Genomic DNA, 19917 nt, shown 5'->3' with positions numbered 1-19917 from the left:
GAAACATCATTCAAACAGACTTCACATCCAATCCACCTCCATCAGTCACTGAATTGTTCAATATGTGGAGACTTCACAATCCATGATCCATATCTGTGCTCCTCTAAGTAGCTCTGCAGCAAGCTTTTAGCTTCTTGGTACAAGTGAGATTTAATCTAAAAAAAAGAAAAAAGGCAGAACCTTGAAATATGTCAAGAATGATGGTTAGAGAGATGTGTGTTCTTTACTACTAACATGTAATAAGCATAAGCACAAACACTGTAAAAATGATACCATAAATCTTACAGTTCCCTCAAGCTGCTAACAATGAGAGGAAGTTTTAGACTCTAAAAACATATTCCTTTGGGGCATTTATTGGGAAAAGAAAATTGCTCTGAGTGTTCTGTGTTTTTCAGTGCTTTCAATTCTAGTAATACCTTTATAAAAAAAACAAACAGTAATTATCATTCAATGCAAATCTGAACACATGAACAGTCAATTAGCAAGCTTTAAATTTCACTAAAGTAGTTTCTGAATCATTTAAACAATTCTCTCTTCCATGTTTTGACAGAAGGAAAAAAAGAAAGATGCTTACTTTATACAAGCTGTTCAGGTGAACTCTTCAGCAAAACAGAGAATCACCCCTGGCTATCAAACCAGGTTTGAGAGTAGCCACTAAGAGACTCCTTATTCCCACTCCCCCTCCCTGAGTCAGCTTACCTTTGCCTCATGGTATGTTGCAAACTGCAGCAAATCATCCCGTCCAGCTTCCCTGGCGAGCATACTGAAGCGGCTGAACATGGCGGCCTTGCACAGGCGACTGGCCAGGCAGGTGCCGCTGCGGAATGGGGAGCTGCAGCGGGAGCAGGGAAACAGGGACGGAACTCAGGAACAAGCACGCAACAGGGAGATTGCTTTCATCGTTACAGGGGTTTTGCCCTCCCTCTTCAGACTTTGTGGATTTGATCAAGCTGGAATTCACCTCAATTACAGTCCATCTCAATTAGAATCCTAATTAGCTTTATGCATTGTGAAAGCTAAAACGTTTTCGCTACTACAGACAACGGGACTAGAGATACCTCCACTCAGAGAACTGTTTTGTTTGGTATCCTGGTATCTCACTGTGAAGTTACAAGGTCGCTAAAACCACACCTAATCACAGGATGCATTCAGCTAGCACAGAACAGTCTCTCTTATAGCTTAAAAACTGAATACTCCAATGAACCAGCACAAACTCATCATTTCCAACAAAATGAAGACAAATGCTGACCTTTCAGTGGTTTTCCCACTTAATCCATCCACAACCTCCAGGGATGCATCTGTCAATGTCCAATTCAAACTAAGCGACCACTGGTTTAAATCCTTTCGGATTGGCAGTGCAGCTTTCACCAAGTAAATATGAGATCTGTTGACCAGGTAAGGCATGGGAAGCTTTGATACAAGTTCATCATTAAGACGCTGCTTTATGGTTATGTCCAGTCCTTTTGTATCCTTACAACTTCCATTTCCTAGTAAACAGGACAAGATGAGTCACACACAAGTACATCAAATTAAAAAAAAAATGAAGTTAAGAATGTAGATGTTTCTGCATTCTTAGAAATTGTATTATAGTAATTCCTTCACATAAAATTAATGTTTGGAAAGATCAGTAGACCAGTGCAACATTCACTTTGCAGAACAGAAATGATTTCCCACTTTCTTCTCCAGAGACATCATTCTTTTCATTGGATGCCTTCTTTTTTTGAACCATTGTTTTTCATCAACCCTTTATGTTCCCTGCAGAAGACACCACTAAAACAGAACTTTGGTATTCCAGATTACAAAATATGCTAAAGAGTTGGCCCGCATTACTCCACATCCAACAGCATTTCTGACTGGCTACTAAATAAATATACTTTGGTCCACTGGAGCTCAAGGAACAATGCTGTATTTCTTTAAAGAATTCGTGGTTTAGTTCATGTTTTATAAAAGGCAATCAAACTGGAATATGAAAACACACAACCCCCCCACCGCAATTTGCACTGAACATACCCACAAGAATGTTGCTGATGTACATGGGTTTGATGAAGTGGCTCAGCAAGGCTCCCTGAAGACCAACCACCTCCCACTTTGCCAGTTTGTCACCAGCTGACATGCTGCTCACTCTGACAGTCTTGCGGGGACAGCAAACAGCCAGGTAAATCCTGCCTTCTAGGGCAACATGCAGACTCAGTTCTTCACTGGCTTCATAACCAGATAGAGACTGGGGACCGAGATGCCTGTGGGCAGGACAAGAGAACGGATTTCAATGAGAAAGCACTCTGATCAGAGATGACAGTTAAGTGCTATCTAATGCTGCTTCTCAGAAAAAAATCATCAGTAGATGTAGGCCTTGTATTATCTTCAATGTTTGTAATTCTTAGAAACACCAGAGTGAGCTGCTCAAGTGCCTAGAACACTGAAAACAGTATTTAAATAGGAAATAGCTACTCAATCTAATCTTAGCTACCACTCCTGCACACATTAAAAAGACCAGCTGCAAACGAGCTGGCACTTTGTGTCTACTCACCCTCTAACAGAAGTTACTTGTGAAAAAAAGAGCGGAAAGGTTCTTAAAGTCTCCTTTAAAATGTAACTTACACTGTAATTCTCCAAAATATTTAAACAAGAGGATGTAATGCATAAGAGACAAACCAGTAGTATGTCTGAAGGAAAACAGTTTTTCCCCTTAGTTACGCAGGGCTAAGAAGTCAAAGCAGAGTTTTGTTTCAATTCAAGGCTCTTTATACTTCAATCTTGCGGTGCAAAGGATGACATTAAGTCATCACATCCACTTGTTCAGCAGTTAAATTCATGGTTTATTAGAATTTTAATAGTGTCTTGGGAAGGGGGGTTAACAGGTTATTGGTCTGTAATAAACAAAAGCTCATCCTATAATCCATACTGAAGTTTTTTGTATCGTCATATTGAGCTGTATCTCATATTTATCACTACTACCCTGTACATTAACATTCCCAAAACAAGACAAAAGTTAGTCTTCCTCTCTATCTCTGGAAACACCACGGTACTTACAGCTCTGACTTTAACTGAGCAGTTCCTTTTGGAAGCTGGTTCATGTAGAGAGAGAGGGTTATATTCTGCTTTAGGGTAAGCAGCTTTGAGCCTGGTGCTGTGCAAAATACGGATCTCTCTGCCTTGGCTGCATTTTTGTTATAGAACAGCAAAAGATGCCTATATAAATACCTGAAAGAAAAATTAATTACAATAACATTGTATATTTTATGTAATATATACCTCATCCAGGTATATATTTGAATTATTATATATTATTTATTAGTTCATGTAACTATAAAATGCAAGTGCAGAAGTAAAACTAAGACAAACTGGCTGCAAGGGAACTATCTGCAGAGACATTCTCACCTGAGCAGGGAACGCCTGGCAGTGACAATGGCATGGCTGTCATGCAAGAGCCTTCCACAGGACTCAAAGCGCCGGCTGTAGTTGCATTCTCCTGTCCCCAGAGCTACCACTTCATGATGCCCACCTAAAAACACAGAGGGTGTTCTGGTTGCTGCCCACCAAGCTGCCCCCACACTCTCAGTGCTCTGTGGGAACAGGCTCTCACTCCCCAGAACTCACAATCAAACCAGACTTGCCCTTTTCAATGATGAAGGCAGCCAGGGAACTGCCACAGCTTTGGTACTCGGGGTGATCGGTAGTCAGGCGGTTAAACACTTCTTCAAGGGTTTGTGAGAGTTTTTGATAGATATGCTCTCCTCCTAAATGAAACAACAGCAGCCAGCAAGACACAAATTTGCAGGTAGGGGAAAAAAAAAGACATGAGCAACTTGCCAAATTATAAACCTGAACACACGTTAAAAGCACAACCACCCATACTTTTGGGATTCTGAAGATTCTCAGGTTTGAAAGAAGCTCAAGAATGCCTGAACACTTGATGCTTTTATCATTCACTATAGTAACAACAGGATATGGACCACGCTTGATCACCTACTGAACACTAGTTCAAGTAAGGACACAGAACATTGTTTCTATCTCTATCACCTCAACTGGGCATAGAAATTCAAGCAATTTACTGAAGTTGTGTCCATTTGTAGAACCAACCTTGTGATTCTAGTTCTTCCAGCCTTCTGCAAAGATGTTTAAAATAATAGTAACAACAGAGAGATTACTAAAGGTATTAAAAGAAGAATTAAAAAAAAAAACTATTTTCTGGGCAATTTGAATCAACAGAGGAAAAACAAGACTACTCCTTACCAGTCCTTGAAACACAAGCAGAGTTTGCTGGAGGTCGGAGCTCAGCAGGCAGACAGGGAAAATCTAAGAATTTAACAACACTTTAAAGTGGGATGGACATTACTAATTTCTAAACATAAGTCTCGCACTATTTCCAACAAGTCAAACTTTCTAATTCTCTAACAATTTTCTTTTCTGATTCTGAAGGTCCTTGTAAGCTTAAAACTATTCAGACAGCAAAACTCAAAAGAAAATAAAATACTACAGCAACTGAATTCTGTTGAAAGCAGTAACTCAGCGGGGAACCCTTTTAATTGTAAAAATTCAAACCCACTTGAGACATACTTCATGTTGCTGTACCTAGTGAGTAGCAAACCAAGTGCAACAAGAACAAATTAATTCCTTCAATATTCCTGGCATCAGTTGATGCAACTCTTAATACAAAAATGACAGAAATAAAAAACTGTTTCAGAACCGAAGTACAGATTTGCCCAAAGGATCTAAAAAAACTGGCAGAGGCCCTGATACTGCAGCATTTAATAAAATCACTGATATTTTGCATAGGACACTGTTAAGCCAAGCATTTCAAGTTCTAATTAGGTGTTGCTACAATATTTACCTGAATCTCCAGAAGACTTTGCCCCTGTATTCTCCAAGTTAAGTAGCTCAGCAAGAGCCAGTTTAGCTGCATTTAATTTAGATTCCTTCTTGTTCTTTCCCAGCCCAGTGTTGTAGCACACACCATTTATCACAGCACAAAAGGCAAAATAAGGCCTTATGACATCGCCTTTAAATGAGAAGAAAAAAGCAGACACAATCAGTAAAATTATTTTAAGGTACTCTATCCATAGCTTTATGTCCTTTTACTAATTCCTAGAACAAATACAAAACAAAAAGACAATTTTGGCAAAGTACAACTCCCATCCTCCACCTCCTCAAGAATTTTGGTGGCTGTTGCTTCATGCAGTTTTCACTAAGTTCTGGTAACAGCCATAATTACACACAATTCACCTGATCTATTTCTGTGGCACTTCATGATGAGAAACAGCTGTGGAAGCAATAAAAGGGCAGCCAAAACCCAACGTGTGTGGGGGGTAGTGCAATCAGCAGTAAAACGTTCAGCTGTACCAGTGCCATCAAATACTAACTGCAGCAACTCAGATCATCTCAAGGCCAAGCAAATACTACTTTATCTAGGAACAGAAGTATTCACCTGCCACACTCGTTTCTTTCAATTCAAGCTGCAGGTGGTGTATTTTGGCAAACAGATGCAAGGCAGATAGTGAGTTTATTGCTCCCTGTTTGTATCTTTCAATCAAATCCAGGTCTTCCTGTGAGGGAAGGGCTGAAAATGTGGTGGTGTCTACTCCTTTGAAAAAAAGGAAAGGTCCTTAAACAGAATTAAGGAGAGAACTGAACACACTCTCTGAAAATCTGCTTACAATAAATACTTCTTAGATGCCTCTAAAAACACCAAAACAAAATGCACTGTAACACGTGACTGCTTTGTACTGAACCCTATGTTAACAACAACAGCAATTCCAAAATTGTGCATGCGTCCTACTTAAAAGTATCAAAGCTTTTACTTGTAGTAAATATGGACAGGTATTACAAAAAATACAACATACATTCCCCTCCCCTCTCTTGCAAATCAACAATCAAATCAAAGATGCTGATGGCAGATACCAAGCAGTGGAACCTGTGATTTTTCCCCACAAAACTATGCAGCAGTGGGACTCCCTGTTGTAAGACACTATAATAAAGTTTCAGCAACCACTAAATGGACAAAATCATCAGCTTCAGGGGTGTGATATACACAGGCACAAGCACTTCCCAGCCAAGAACTAAAATCCTTGTTTGCAAGTATCGTAACAGGTACCTTTATCCCAGTACAATTACTCAAAGTGACAGAATTCAAAATACATCCTGGGACATCTGGAACTGCAGTTAGAACCCTTCACAATGTTAGTTATGAAAATTCATGCAGCAGAATATATTCTATATTTTGTCAATCTACAGTACTTTTAATGTTTAATTTATAATTAGGTAATGCTGCAGACTACATACGCCACCCCACAACAAACGGCTAACAAACTTCCAGCACAAAAAGACTTTAAAAGAGGAACAAGTTCACACATCAAGAGATGCTAAAGAAGGCACTTGAGAAAATACAGTGATAAGAAAGAGTAGCAGAGGCTTGCAAAGTTACTTTTCAGTAGCTTTAACAGCTAATCCCCACTGTATAAACTGGAAACTATACTTGGATTTTTCATCACCCCCGGTTCACTGCACCTCATACCAGGTGGAGGATTCAGCTTTGCAGTCACAGGCTCGGAGAGATCCTTTGAAATTCGATGTCTGAGAACCTCGGGTGGTAAAATCTTCTCAGGCGCGGCGTGGGAGGTGAGCATCGTTGCACCCTCAAACCAGCCATTGCTGCTCGCCATTTTCGACCGACCTCAGGAAGCTTAACACTAACGCTGCGAGTAGTAAAGACACACTGCCAAACACCCCGCAGTTCTCCTGGTCAAGCTGTTTCACAACAACACCAGGAACAACTCGCCCAGGCTGGGGTAGAACCCAGACCCGATATCCTTCCCAGCAGGGTGGCCCCTTCTCCCTTTTGTTAAGCCACCTTCCCTCACGCGTAACGCGGCTCTGCCGCTCGCCTTGCCACCCTCTCGAAGGACACACCAACTCCTCCAGCCTCTCTTGAGGGAGTGAGGCGAACTAAAGCAACAAAGCTGTTCCTTCCCAAGTTTCCAGGACAAGCTGGCGATGAAGTTGAAGGGTTTGGTACCTGCATCTGCTAGTCTCCTCCTGCTGTAGACGGTCTCTCAGCGCTGACTGCCCGCGGGCAGGCGGAGCACCGCCTGAGGCCACGCAAGGGTGGAGGCGCCGGGGAGGTGCCAGCCGCCCTGAGGCGATGGGCTCCGAGCGCCGTCTCTGCCCGCTGGGCCTTCAAAGCCAGGGGCGGCCCCTCACAGCCCTTCCCGCCATTTCATGAGGGAGAGGCACGCCCCGCCAACGGGGCGCGGCCGAGGCGCGAAGCCGCAGCTGTGGCTGAGGGAGGAGCAGCGGGGCGCTACCCGGCTTTGCTCCTGTGCTGCCTGCTCGGCTTCAAGAGCGCTTCCCAGGCAGCTGCTCGCCTTCCCGGCCGCCTGTTAGCCTTCCCAGGCCGCTCCTGCTGGGCAAGGGCGGCACCCGAAGCCGCCACAGCCGTCACGGACCGGGAGCAGCCGCTTCCCTGATGCCAGCGAAAGCGCCGCGTCCCCGCTTGTGGTTGGGGCGCGCTTTCCCCGCCTTCCGGCCGCTTCCCGAGCTCCTGGCGCCCGGCCTCTGGGCTTTACCTCACTTAAATGACACCTTGCAAAGTTACACTTAAAACACTCTCTTGTTGTTGTTCAACTTCTTTGATTCATACAAAAAAATAAAGGCCCTGTACAGTAGTTAAATTTTATTACAAGTGTAATAAAGTTCATGATTTTTAGCACTAAGGCAATCACAGTTTCATAAGTTATATATATATATATAATTTACACCGGTCTACATTGACAAATCAATTACTGGTCACATCAACAAGGGGTTTGTGTTATGGCAAATAAAATTATAAGAAAATTCACAGTTAATCTGCAAGTATTGTAAAGATGCAGGATCATATTGCACATCATAAAAGGGACACTGAGGAGCAGATTTACAGTGTTCCAGATATTCCTTCACAGAATACATTGGTCATCATCATGCAATAACTTCAAATACAGAATGGTATCAAGTACCACAGTAAACAGTTACTCACAATGTAAGTTTTAAATAGAGTAGCAAAAAGCTGTTAGGTTTCTCTTTAAACCATATTTAAGTTCTTAAAATATAATAAAATACTTTGATAAAATCAAATGGAGTTAGGGTTGTCACACTGTACTTTTAATATTCTTCTTTGTCTTTTCCTTTCTTTTCTTTTTCATCCTGTAGTGCAGTACCAAGTTTCTTTATAAGGACTGACAAAACTTTGTCCAAAGGATCCATGACACCACGCTGCAGCCACTTAGGGATAGTAGTCCGTGCATGGTGAAAGCCCAGCTTTTGAAGGATGTAGTCAACACCAACGGGATCAATTTTTCTCCCAGTCCAGGATATTAATCTAAAAAAACAATAAACAGAAACCTCAGTCTCAAACATAAATATAGCAAACAGACATTTGTATATACAGAAATCAATTTTCCCCAGTGTAGCTTAAATCTAACAGGCATTGTTTTGAACCTAATTTAGACAGAGAAGCTCAAGATGTTCAATGGAACATCCTCTCAAAGGAAGAGGATGTTTAAGGAGGTGAAAAACCTTACTGGGCTGCCTGCAGATCATGTTTAAATTGATTTATTGCTGGCACAAAATGCCAAGTGTCGAGATCTGTTATGCCTGGATAGATGTGTTGTTTTGATATGTGAATGAACACTCAGGTCCTCCAGCAGTGTAAGCAGAGGTTAAAAAAAAAAAAAAAAACCAATGATTACACACAGAAAATAGTGAATTGCTGCCATACACACTTTATTTTGTGCTAAGTTTAAACAGCCATATGGAGTTGAGTAGATCCTGCATTTTTAATTTTAAGGTGAGTGTTTAAAAACTAAAACTGAAATGCTAAGAATGGAAAACTGGAAGATGAAAATTGTATGGCTAAAAGTGAACGAGCTGTTGTAGGACAGAGTGAAATTAATGAGTTTAAGTTCACTGTATCCTAATTTTGAAGAGCCTCCAACGATGCCTTTAATCTGCATAAATTCTAATCTAGAAGTTAATGCACAGCCAAAGAGACTGCAGCCAAAGGTGCTTCTTACCTGAGCGTGGGTTCCAAATGCCAAGTATTGCACATAAATTCCCTCCAGTCAACTGTAGTGTAGGTAATGCTTTCCTCTGCCTCTTTGTCAGTGGAGCTGTCCTCAAGGACACCAACAGAGCTCTTCTGCCCTGGACGAGCAGCCAAAATGCGAGGAGGAAAAATTGCTGCAAAGGGGAGAGAGGAAAAACACCAGTCAGTCATGAGCAGCTCACTTGGATTCTTTTTGTACATAATTTAAATAAAACAAAAGCCCAAGTCTCAACAAGAAGAGAACCACCTCAGTTTTACAGATTTTCTGCAAAAGACCACATATTGCTTAAGAATGAACATGCCAAATTTGAATACTTCAACTGATACACTAAGGTAGAAAAGTAAATCATTCTGAAATCAGAAAAATGCATGTCTTGAAAGGACTCCACTGATGAAAGTAACAATAATAAAGCTTCCTAAACCAGTTTTCATCTGCCTATACCATCTTACAAAGAGAAAGTTAAACACCAGGCACCAAAATAGGAGCATGATTATGACTTGGAATATATTTATTGTCAAATAATCTGACAACTGCAGATTGTCAGACAAATGTTACTTCATGAACAACAACTCACCTTTTTCTTTTTCTTTTAGATAAGCAGACACCAAGTCATGCAGAAACATGATCAGTTCAGCATCCATAGTCACACAGATGTGGTCTGTAAATTCAGTTACTACACTGCATTCCACCTTAGGTTTAACACTTGTATCTACAGTCAGATAAAAATAGTATCAATACACTTACAAGTACATACAGTGCATGTAAAAAGTACATAGAATTTGAATGCAAGTCATTTGAAAATAGTATTTCTTTCATTGAACCAGCAACTCTTGAGAGGAAGTACCACAGTTAACATTTGTGTTTAGCACTTTTTGAACAGTTTTCCCATCAGAGTCACCTCTGGTATTTTAGAAAGGATATTGAAAATAAAGACATATGACCAGGTAACAAACCTTGACCATCTTCTATGTGGAAAATCAACTTAGAGCAGTATCACCAGCTTGTGCTATGCTATCAATGTAGGATTTTAGACAGTAAGAGAAGCTGATAGCATATTTTGCTTGCTTGGCTCTTAAAATAACAAGAAAACCCAACAGGTTGAATTAACTATCAGTTTTTTTCCAAGAGCAGGTATGGAATAAAACCCCAGCTCAGCCAAGATAAATATCTAAATCAATTACTTAAACCTTGAGAAGTTTTATTTCCCACCAGTTCTAACTGCAGGCTGAAGACACCATTTTGAAAATGAAAGCATAAAATTCAGGCTCCTATCTCATATTCCCTTTTTCAGAATGGCCTTCCTCTTTAACATTTTAACAAACAGAAGAAAACCAACCCCTGAAAACAGCCAACCTAGCTGAAATGCTCATACTAATTTCTCTTAGTGTTTTCTATAGTGACCAGTCTTTACACTAGATCTTCACTCTACACTTTATTAAAAAATGTTATCTCTTCTTGCAGATCTGAGCAACTCTCAGATTAAATCCTTTTATCAGCACAGTACCTTTGCCTTTAACTCCTAATTTGTGAGAAATAGTTTTTGACCAAGAAAAAAACATATTATGTTTTACTGCACCTTGTAATGATGGCTCCTGGGGCTCTTGAACATGAATAGATTTAAAATCCAGCTGCATCCTCGGCAATGCAAAGATGGTTTCAGTTTCATGGTTGTAACTGGAGCCACCCCTGAAGCCACTTAACAAACTTGAGCTTTTCACTGTTGTGCTGCTCTCTGGATTGTTGGCATCAACATTCCGAAGCAGGTTCAGCTCTACAGGAACAATGGGAGATGTTAAATTGTGACAAGGCAAAAAAAGTTAAGAAGAGTCACTTGTAAAACTGCTGGTTCGTGACTATTGAGAAGATTGTATCTTTTACTCTGCTCCCAAAAGCATGGCTCAAAAAGGTCAAATTTGTTGTTTATACCCTTGAGATTTAGCAGCTTTTCAACAGCTCCATGTGCAAGCAGACCAATCCCCAAACTGAATGAACCTGACTAACCTTCATTCCTCGTGGCTGTCACATAATTGAACCACTCCTTCACGCTGGCAACTCCATGGGGAGGATTTTCGTGGCGGCGCCGGGTTATCTTTGTGATTGTGGCCATGGGGCTTTCCAGGGCTCCACAGGGCTTGGTGACCATGGTGTTGTGGCCCAAATGAAAGTCCAGGGTTTGGACAATGTACGTGGAGTGTTCGCTGGTACCTGCATTAAAGATGTGGGCAGCGTGGGGTGGGAGAGGAAAAAAAAAAAGGAAAAGCAGCTTAGTGAGGGTAGTGGAATTTTCTCTCATTCTCCTACAGGTATTTAACATGAATAGTTAGTGTGCCAGTGGAATAAAACCTGGTATAAAGCTTACAAACAACAGAGAAATTAAATCCTCAGTAGCTACAGACAATAAAACTTCTCAATATTAAGACAAATATAAGCAATGAAATCATTGAAATTCATCCTACAGCTAGAAAGGACTACACAAACACACACACACACACACAATTAAAAAGCCAGACAATCCACTTGGTAGGCTTATTATCATAAGACAGATCCAGTATATTTGAAAATGTACTTTGCATTATTCCACAGATAAAGTAAATTGTGGCAAAGATATGGAGGGAACAGATTTTTGTTAGGTAAGTGGTATATTTTTGGGAAATAACCTTGATTCAGACAAAGAAAATAACTGATTTCTTCTTACGTGATAATACATTCTTAAAAACGAATTTAAAGAAATTTACAGAACTAGTTTAAATTACCATCTTCCAAAACTTTCTGAGCTTCTGTCCAAAATGCAATATTGGGTTCTTCAAGGTGAAATAAGGCCCATGATTTTGAGCGGAAATTAGGTCCATGAAAACAAGCCAGGGTCATATGGTTCCCGTGCAGGCTCATGGATCCTCCAAATTGCATCCCATCTTCTGGCAGTGGCATCTGGAACAGGGATATGTGGCACCCAGATACCACCTTCAGAACTCCTGGCCAGTGGCGATGATGGGCTGCATCCAACACTGCAGAGCAAACAGGAACAACAACTTCAGGCAAGATACAGAACTAGATTGCTGCCCTATTTATATTTTTAGTAAAAGATGGAATTATGAGTGATATTTTCTTATCTATTTCATTGACACTCTCTCACAGGTAATTTTTGCAATTAAAACATCCTAATTGGGAATTCTATTATTTTTGGTAGCACTTACATTGCTCGTGTGAGCTTCTCTCTAAGTTGTTTGCCATTGTCTTGGGAGGGAGATAAGGAACAGGCCCCCAGGTGGACAGAGCTCGCTTGCTTGTATCAAACTGCTGAGTGAAGAACTCCTGGAGTTTCATTCCTATTTTTATCAGGTCTGGTGTAGTCGACCTTGAAATCATCACTTGAAAGATATCCCATTTCAAGTCCCCATGGACAAATATCTCACTAGATATTAAAAATAGCAAGAAAATTAGCAGTTAATATACTTCCTACAGACAATTTTAAAAAACCATAAAACCAAACAATGAACCCTTTGCATTCCAGCAGACACTTACATTTCTGGTTAGCAATTTTGGACAGATGACACTTGACATTATCCAACATCATACATTTTAAACACAGGAAATATTATTACCTTTTATCCGTCATGCTCGAATCCAGATTATTATAGAGATTAATTTTCCATTCGTCCTGCAGTTTGAGATCAGCATTACTGAAGATTCCCATTAGGATACTGGATCCCATATAGTCAACACGTGCTTCAGTAGAACCCATAGTAATTTCAATTTTATGATTGGGCTGTTGGTTTGGGTGTTCAGAAATATGAGCTGAAATAGAATCAAATCAATATAGAAATACAGAATTAAAGAGATGAAAATCAGTTTTTCCAGTGATAGCGCCTTTATTGACTGGAGCACATGCTAACAGCAGGAGGCTTTCCAACTTACCCACCATCTCCAGGGTGTTAACATCTATGGTACCTCCAACAACTCCCCCTCTGGAGTCCAGCTGGGATCTTCCCAAGCCCACAGACATGCTGATTTCCCGATCTCTGCTACTTCCCACAGACAGACGGCCCTGACTTTTCAAACCGCTGGTGGTCCACCTAGAACAGAGGTGAAAACAGACAACAACTTTCCAGGCTGTCGAAAGAGAAACTGAATATTATCTATTGGAAAGAAGCAAATAATGTGGTTTAGGCATATGTGACTTCAGGATTAAGCAACTACAGTATTCATGAGGGGATTCTCAGTTCAAAACTGAAAAAGGTAGAATTTTAAAGCTAAAAGACGACAGGCTGTTAACAGTCTGTGTGGGAAAAAAAATGGGTTTTTGCCCCCAAAACACCACCACTTGTTAAAACGTGATTGATCTTGTTTTATACTTACGTGGTATTGCCCATTACATTGCTCATATTCATTTGAACATTTAATTGTTTTAGGTTCATAGCAAACACAACCAGTGTTTCCCATGGTGTTCCTTGCTGGCTTCCAGCTTTATTTGACTTATTAAATGGAGTTGATGTTTTTGAAAGAGTATCTAAACAGACAAACAAAAAAAACCCACAGAAATTTAAATTATTCCACATGCTAGGAAAAACTGGCAGAATATATCTATTGTGAATATTACAAAAGGACTGACAAGCACAATATTTAAAGAGCACAAGCCATGAGAGAAGATAAGTGAGAACTAGAGGATTTACAATATGCATTGCTTTAGCTGTCATAGAAATTGACTCGCTATACACACACAGATAGTGCAATTTTATGGAAAATATGCTGACAACTTTCATTCATCCATTTCAGACATTTTCCCTTCTCTAAGCCATTGACTCTCCAGTGCCAGGCACTGTGGAAAAGAGTATTTTCAAAGCAGTAATGACATATTTCTTTCATACAACTGATGGAAATACTTTAGAAAAAAAATTAAAAAGTCATTATCTACTCACCTCTCTGAGGCACTGAGGAATCAGACACGCTCCTGGATCTTGTGACAGCTGGAGACTTGAGGCTGTGAGATGCTGTCCCAGGTGACATACTGCTGCTGGCACTGTGCTCACTGAAAACATTGGGTGACTGTGCCATGTGAGTAAAGGAAGCAGATTGGCAGGGCTGCTCCCACGTCCTACAGTATGCTTTCCTGGAGGATTCAGGAGAAAGATGCTGGCTCACCCCTTCAATTGAATCTGGAGTTCCAGGGCCCGATGCTACTGGAGAAAAAGTGGCACAGGAAACACAGAAAAACTGTTTCATTCGCGTCTAACCATATCCTCCCGTATACCAAGAAGTATTGGGAGAGTGTCCAAATGTATTTCATTTAACATAACTAAAAGTTTTCTACTGTTCTCACTAATATATCATAGAACTATAGAATGGTTTGGGAAGGGACTTTAAGTATCATGTGGTTCCAACCCTGCCATGGACAGGGATGCCATTTATTAGATTGGGTTGCTCAGGGCCACATCCAACCTGGTCTTGGAAGATGCTGTTTAAATTATTCAATGACCTACTTCAGCAATTTGTCACTTCTTCCTTCTAGGATTTTCTATTAAACTTCTTTGAGTGACTGCATATGGAGCAAATCATAATACATGTAGTAAGTTTTGGGTAATAAATGCTTATAAAATTCCTACTGTAACCCTTTGTATAGCAAGTTGTTTTGTGATAAGAAGCAGTCTCCTACCTGGAAGATTTATTGTCTGATCACCCAGGAAAAGCCTTCTAGCAATGCTTCTCCTGTACCAAGCCCTGGGAAAGGCCAGGATCTCACTGAGGCGGCGCATGTCGTATTTGAAAGAAGCAGATCCTATGTCACAGACAGCTGAAAAAGAAACAGCACATCCACACAGTTATAAATTCCCAGCAATAACAGGTTTTGGTAACCAAGTCAAATTCTCCTTCACCTAGTAGTATCGTCTCTGCTGTCATGAAAAAATAAGTTTTCCTGAGGTGTTGCCATTTCTCCAAGTCCAAACATTATATACAAATAAAGGCAAGATGGAACCCAAGAATACAGATTATGTTGAGTCCTGCTTGTGTTGGATGCGCCTCAGACTCCTCATGGGAGGATTTTAATGGCAGATTAATCACAACCATTCCTGCTGTTTGCCCCGTAAGTCAGGGCCCCATGTGCAGGGGCAAAAAAAAAAGTACATAGATCTTTTAAAAAACCAAAAAGCTGCCAAGAGTAAAGTCCATCTCTGGAACAGCAGTTCTCTAATTAGCTGGGATTAAAATGAAAGCAGCATTTACCAGATATGTTGATCAATGTGGTATCTATCTTGCTGGTAGCTTTGCTCGCAGACTGACTCTCAAAAAAGGAGGAGCCTCCTGAACGCCTGATCCGTGACAGGCTGACTTTCACAAACTCCAGGTTGATGCTCAAGGAATCCTTCCGGCCAGTGACTGAAGTTGGCTCCTCGTCCACATTCCCTAGAAGCAGGAAGGAAACATTTTCATATTCAAAATCCTTTCAAATCTACAGTTCAGAAAACTGTGCCACACTTGAATAATGTTCATAGAAGCAAACAAAAACTTGTTCCGTACCCAAGGCTCCGGATCCAGGGGTTAGCACAGTAACAGCTGATTTTTGTTTTCCAGCTCCGTAGGGATGGAAGACGTAAAGGGAGAAGTCGGACATGCAGGCAGTAAAGCTCAGGCCTGAAGAGCTGCTGCTGGAAGTTGTCAGATCTGACTGACTGCTGCTGTGCCTCGTCCTGCCGAGAGGACTGCCGAGGCCAGGTGATGAACCTGGAGTCATTGTTTTGGGCAAAAATCAGATTTTGAAAGCATTTTCAAACATGAAATAATACTTGATGCTAACAGCAGTATTAAACAGACCAAATGCACTTCAAATTATGCCCTCTAGCAGCAATATAGTTTAATATTCTGTGTATAGAATCAACATGCACACACATATTACCTGGTGCTCCAGATTTACTAGCTGAATTCTTTGAGCCACTCTGTGAAGTACTGCCACCAATGGACACACTTTCTGATGGGTATGTGGTGCCTAAAGTTTCCAGTTCTCCTCGGTTGGAAGAGAAGACAAGGTCCAGGGAAGGCAACTTCAGCATACATTCGACTCTGGATACCGGCAAGCAGCTGAACTTGATTTGAGAGGGCTGACAGGCAGGACAAAAATAAAGCATTCAGAAGGGATACTTGAAAAGAGTTTGATTTTTTAAAAACCACTTAGAAGCAGTGATTGTTTAAAAGACTTACTAAAGTAAGTTACTACTCTGAATGTTGAGTTAAAACCTCACCTGAACTCGTACATAAACCACCACATCCACAGGGAAGGAGGAATATGCTGACGTTGAAGATGACACTAAGGATGTTGTGGACTCTTCCAAGGGATCTTGTATATCAAACTGTCCCATGTCTTCATCCTGGGAACTAACAGCTTTTAACAAGTACAAGAACTCATTAGAAAGTGGAATTTGAAGGGAAAAGCAGCTCAATACCATAAAAAGCACAGAGTGCCAGAATAGAATTATGCAACTGACCTGTGTAATTCCTTTCAATGGGTGTGATGGGAATGGTTTCAAGGGCTTTCTCCAGGAAGTCCAGGAGGCAGGGGCTGATCACCATCTCCTCTGGCAGTGACTGGAGTGCAACCCACGCGTAGAGTTTAGCGGTTTTGACTCCACCACTCCCTTTCCCTTTGGCTGCAACATTGAAAAGATACATTTGTCTAAGGTAATACCACTGAGCAGTAACTGCTGAACATAAGAAGACACTTCATAACTCATCAAGCTGTGCCCTCTAATTTTCTCCATCATCTGAAGAGACATAGATCAGGTCTGCTAGAGAAAATTAAGTCGTTAAGTTTACACTTATAAACTCCAAAAACAACCATTAGTTTGTAATGTTTAACTGCAGTAATTCCATTCCTCATGGTCTTGACCAAGCACTCTGTTGTCATTGTCACCACCTCACTCTACAAAATAGCACTGAAAGCAAACACACAGAGTTCTTCTCCAAATACCCAGTGCAAAGTAACCGCAGCTGACTGGAAATGAAAGTGGAATTAGGAAAAATAAATGCACGAGTCTGGAAAAAATGTCAGTTTAAATGCAGAAAATACATTAAAAAAATTAAAACTTTAAATGGCAAGTCCTATCGTATTTATGCAAGGAATAACTGAACATTCTAAACTGGCATTTTTGAAAGCTTGGAACTAGCCAGAGTATAAACAAATAAAAGGATTACTGTTTTCTAAATCTGTCAAAGAGGAATCTTGAATCCATGATCACCAAAACAAATATGCAGAGAAGATATTAGTACCAGCTCAATTACTGTCTCTATGAAATATAGCTATTTGAATGAATATACATAAACGGTGATATGGATTTAAAATGTTCCAAGAAAAATACAGAAAATTAACTACTATGAGATTAAAAATCCTTTATTTACTAAAAAAAAAAAAAAAAAAAAAGCAAGCACTGAATTTTCATTCTGTGGAAACTATTCTGCCTCGTGTCTCTGACTACATTGTCCTATCTTACTTTTACTGGAAACCAAAGGCGATACAACAAGTTGGTCTCCATTCCAGAGGAATGATTTCCAGAGGAAAAGTACTATTAAAAAACGTAGCATAAATGACAATAAATGTGTTTCAAAACCATTCAGGACTAATAAATACTTATAGAAATATAATTCATAAAGAAATAAAGCAATTACAAGCCTATATCTAGTCTGGGAGGCATTTGTGTTATCATACAAGTGCAATTTCCACACCAAATGCAGAGCTTACAGACATAAAACCAGCAAGCCTCAGTACCTGCACATGATGTGGTAAGAATTCAAAGGCAAAGATTAGAAAGAAGATAGCAAAGTAGAGAACAAAAGTGAAGAGAAGTAGCATAAACCACTACACGACATTTGGTAATCATAAAGAGGATGGCCACCTAAAGGAGTAAGAGCTAATGGTTCAACAGCATGGAGAATTGAGGAAGGTGTCCCCATTTCACTGTTCTCTCCCAGCATCTCCAGTGATTTTGTAAGACAAAACCCACAAGCACAACTTTCAGTTATTCATTTTGCCTGGTGATCAAATTCTGACAACATTTTGGCTTTGTGTTTAAAGCAATATTCAAATGCCAAAGGAGAGAAGAGTGAATGTCTCAGAAACTGGAGGTGCAATCTACACGCGTCTGGATCTGACATGACGTAACAACAGCCTCCTGCTTGAAAACGGGAATCACTGGAGACAACTCAAAATTTGTATCAGAACTCATGTTACTCTAAATTATGGCTATTCTAGGGCCTGCAACAGGTGAGATATTTACATTTTGCTTTCCAACATTCTTTTGTTAAATGAAAACTGGGAGAAGGCAGTGACAGCCCATCACTGGGATATGGTGACTATAACAGAAACATTACTGAGATTGGTTTGGCAAACAATGTCTAAAAATGCAGCTTTATGAACTGCATTCTTGCTTCTGGGATCAGGTTTCTGCAGGCAAAGTCAAGACTGGATAAACACAGTGCTCCAGGTAATGTGCAGCCAGATCTAAAGGCAGTAGATTACACCAAGGAAAAATATATCCATGAAAGGTTCAGAAAGTTTGTCTATAAGTACCTGATGGGATGGGTGGGGGTTGGGGAGGAAGTAAGGTGTTAGTCTTGCTGTGGATAGTGCTAGACAGAGGAGGAGATGTGGCAGTATCTTTCATACCATACAGCTTGGACTCTTTGGAAAGGGTGCGTGGCAGAGAGGATCCTCGAGAAGTGTTTGGCGATTCAGTCTTTAGAGTCTTGGAATTGTAGTGCAACTGGAAAGCAAAGCAAGGTCAAGTTACTTCACACAAAGAACTCAATTTCTATACAGCCATTTGGTGTCACTCCTTCCCTCCAAAATTTATTTCTTCTCATTATTTACAGAAATATCATTGTAAGTGTGACTAAACCATCACAGTAAGATAGATTACATTCCAATTCATGTCCTACACATATTAAGAACTGAAAACTTAGTGCAAAAAACCCAGATAAATTAATAAATATTAAAAAAAAAAAGTCAATGAAACAGAGAAATGGAGGAAATTTATTATTTAGGAACAATGTCTAAAGCTTGTTTCTCTCTCTTACATCACACGCATCCTGTGCCACCTGTGCACACAGCCTTCTTTCTTGTCTTAATGTGGGATGGAACTGTTCCATTACTAAGCACAGGCATACAGAAATTAGCATTAAAAAATCAAAATAAGATATTCCAAGAGTTCACGCCTCCTCTACGTGCACAATACACTATTACTGAAAACACAGAACATAACAAAAGCTGTAGAGAATGTTTAGTTTTTCCTAAATTTGACTAAAAGCAGTGGGCAGCACCTGAGGTGTAACTGTTATCCCTGAAGACAGCCTGGAAAACTGGAAAAGGGACACACATAGTCCTTGCACATTGAAAGACTAGAAAAGCCAAGCTGTTTCAGGTGAGGAGCATGTGATTTATGGCATTGCCTCAACTGAATTGCATGAAGTTTTCCTTCAGCAGTGACAGATTTTTCCCTGTTCTCACTCCGTAGGATTTTTAAATCATAACATACAAGGATGTTTCTGTTGAGACCCTTCCATGCGAGGATATAGAAACAATGATTAAAAAACCAAGGGACTGTACAGCTTGATGGTGCCCAGGAGAAAACATATTCATTGCCTTCCTGTGAGTTATCCCTTTATTTTACCTTTACATCCACTCCAGGAATATAGAACACTGTTGTTTCCACATCACTGGGTTTTGTCTGCAGAGATGATGGCACTTTCTTGCCAGCAAGTAAGTGAGTAGTAGATGCATAATTAGTTTGAAATTTCTTCTTTTTTGAAGGAGACTCTTGATCCAAACTTCTGGAACTCCGATCATAGCTCCTAAAAT

At 40.3% G+C, this 19917-nt stretch overlaps 2 protein-coding genes across 7 annotated transcripts in view; both read right to left on the bottom strand.

Annotated features, from left to right (window-relative positions):
- Nucleotides 1–41: 41 nt before the first annotated feature.
- ADAD1 (adenosine deaminase domain containing 1) lies at nucleotides 42–6659 on the bottom strand (the record flags this gene model as incomplete). Its single annotated transcript, XM_082282579.1, has 11 exons — nucleotides 42–155; nucleotides 700–832; nucleotides 1250–1487; nucleotides 2011–2237; nucleotides 3031–3201; nucleotides 3379–3502; nucleotides 3615–3737; nucleotides 4234–4296; nucleotides 4832–4999; nucleotides 5426–5581; nucleotides 6473–6659. The coding sequence occupies 11 exons, from the start codon at nucleotides 6657–6659 to the stop codon at nucleotides 42–44; spliced, it is 1704 nt and encodes a 567-aa protein (XP_082138705.1).
- Nucleotides 6660–7697: 1038 nt separating this feature from the next.
- Nucleotides 7698–19917, bottom strand: part of BLTP1 (bridge-like lipid transfer protein family member 1) — an 88741-nt gene continuing 76521 nt past the window's right edge. For 4 of the 6 annotated variants that reach the window (XM_082281537.1, XM_082281542.1, XM_082281540.1 and 1 more), the window contains 19 exons: nucleotides 19730–19910; nucleotides 18631–18823; nucleotides 16553–16714; nucleotides 16310–16449; nucleotides 15967–16168; nucleotides 15591–15794; nucleotides 15297–15476; nucleotides 14728–14865; nucleotides 13994–14254; nucleotides 13434–13584; nucleotides 12993–13150; nucleotides 12680–12872; nucleotides 12272–12489; nucleotides 11831–12082; nucleotides 11079–11282; nucleotides 10654–10848; nucleotides 9652–9786; nucleotides 9045–9210; nucleotides 7698–8350 (listed from right to left, as the gene is read on the bottom strand). In XM_082281537.1, the coding sequence (XP_082137663.1) occupies nucleotides 8134–8350; nucleotides 9045–9210; nucleotides 9652–9786; nucleotides 10654–10848; nucleotides 11079–11282; nucleotides 11831–12082; nucleotides 12272–12489; nucleotides 12680–12872; nucleotides 12993–13150; nucleotides 13434–13584; nucleotides 13994–14254; nucleotides 14728–14865; nucleotides 15297–15476; nucleotides 15591–15794; nucleotides 15967–16168; nucleotides 16310–16449; nucleotides 16553–16714; nucleotides 18631–18823; nucleotides 19730–19910 (3550 nt within the window). In that variant the 3' untranslated portion in view covers nucleotides 7698–8133. The remainder of the gene's footprint in view (nucleotides 8351–9044; nucleotides 9211–9651; nucleotides 9787–10653; nucleotides 10849–11078; nucleotides 11283–11830; nucleotides 12083–12271; nucleotides 12490–12679; nucleotides 12873–12992; nucleotides 13151–13433; nucleotides 13585–13993; nucleotides 14255–14727; nucleotides 14866–15296; nucleotides 15477–15590; nucleotides 15795–15966; nucleotides 16169–16309; nucleotides 16450–16552; nucleotides 16715–18630; nucleotides 18824–19729; nucleotides 19911–19917) is intronic. The other 2 variants (XM_082281538.1, XM_082281541.1) reach the window with 2 other exon arrangements.

The sequence above is a fragment of the Coloeus monedula genome (assembly GCF_965178545.1).
Source record: "Coloeus monedula genome assembly, chromosome: 5".
NCBI lineage: Eukaryota > Metazoa > Chordata > Aves > Passeriformes > Corvidae > Coloeus > Coloeus monedula.
This window is presented reverse-complemented; position numbering and strand designations above follow the sequence as displayed.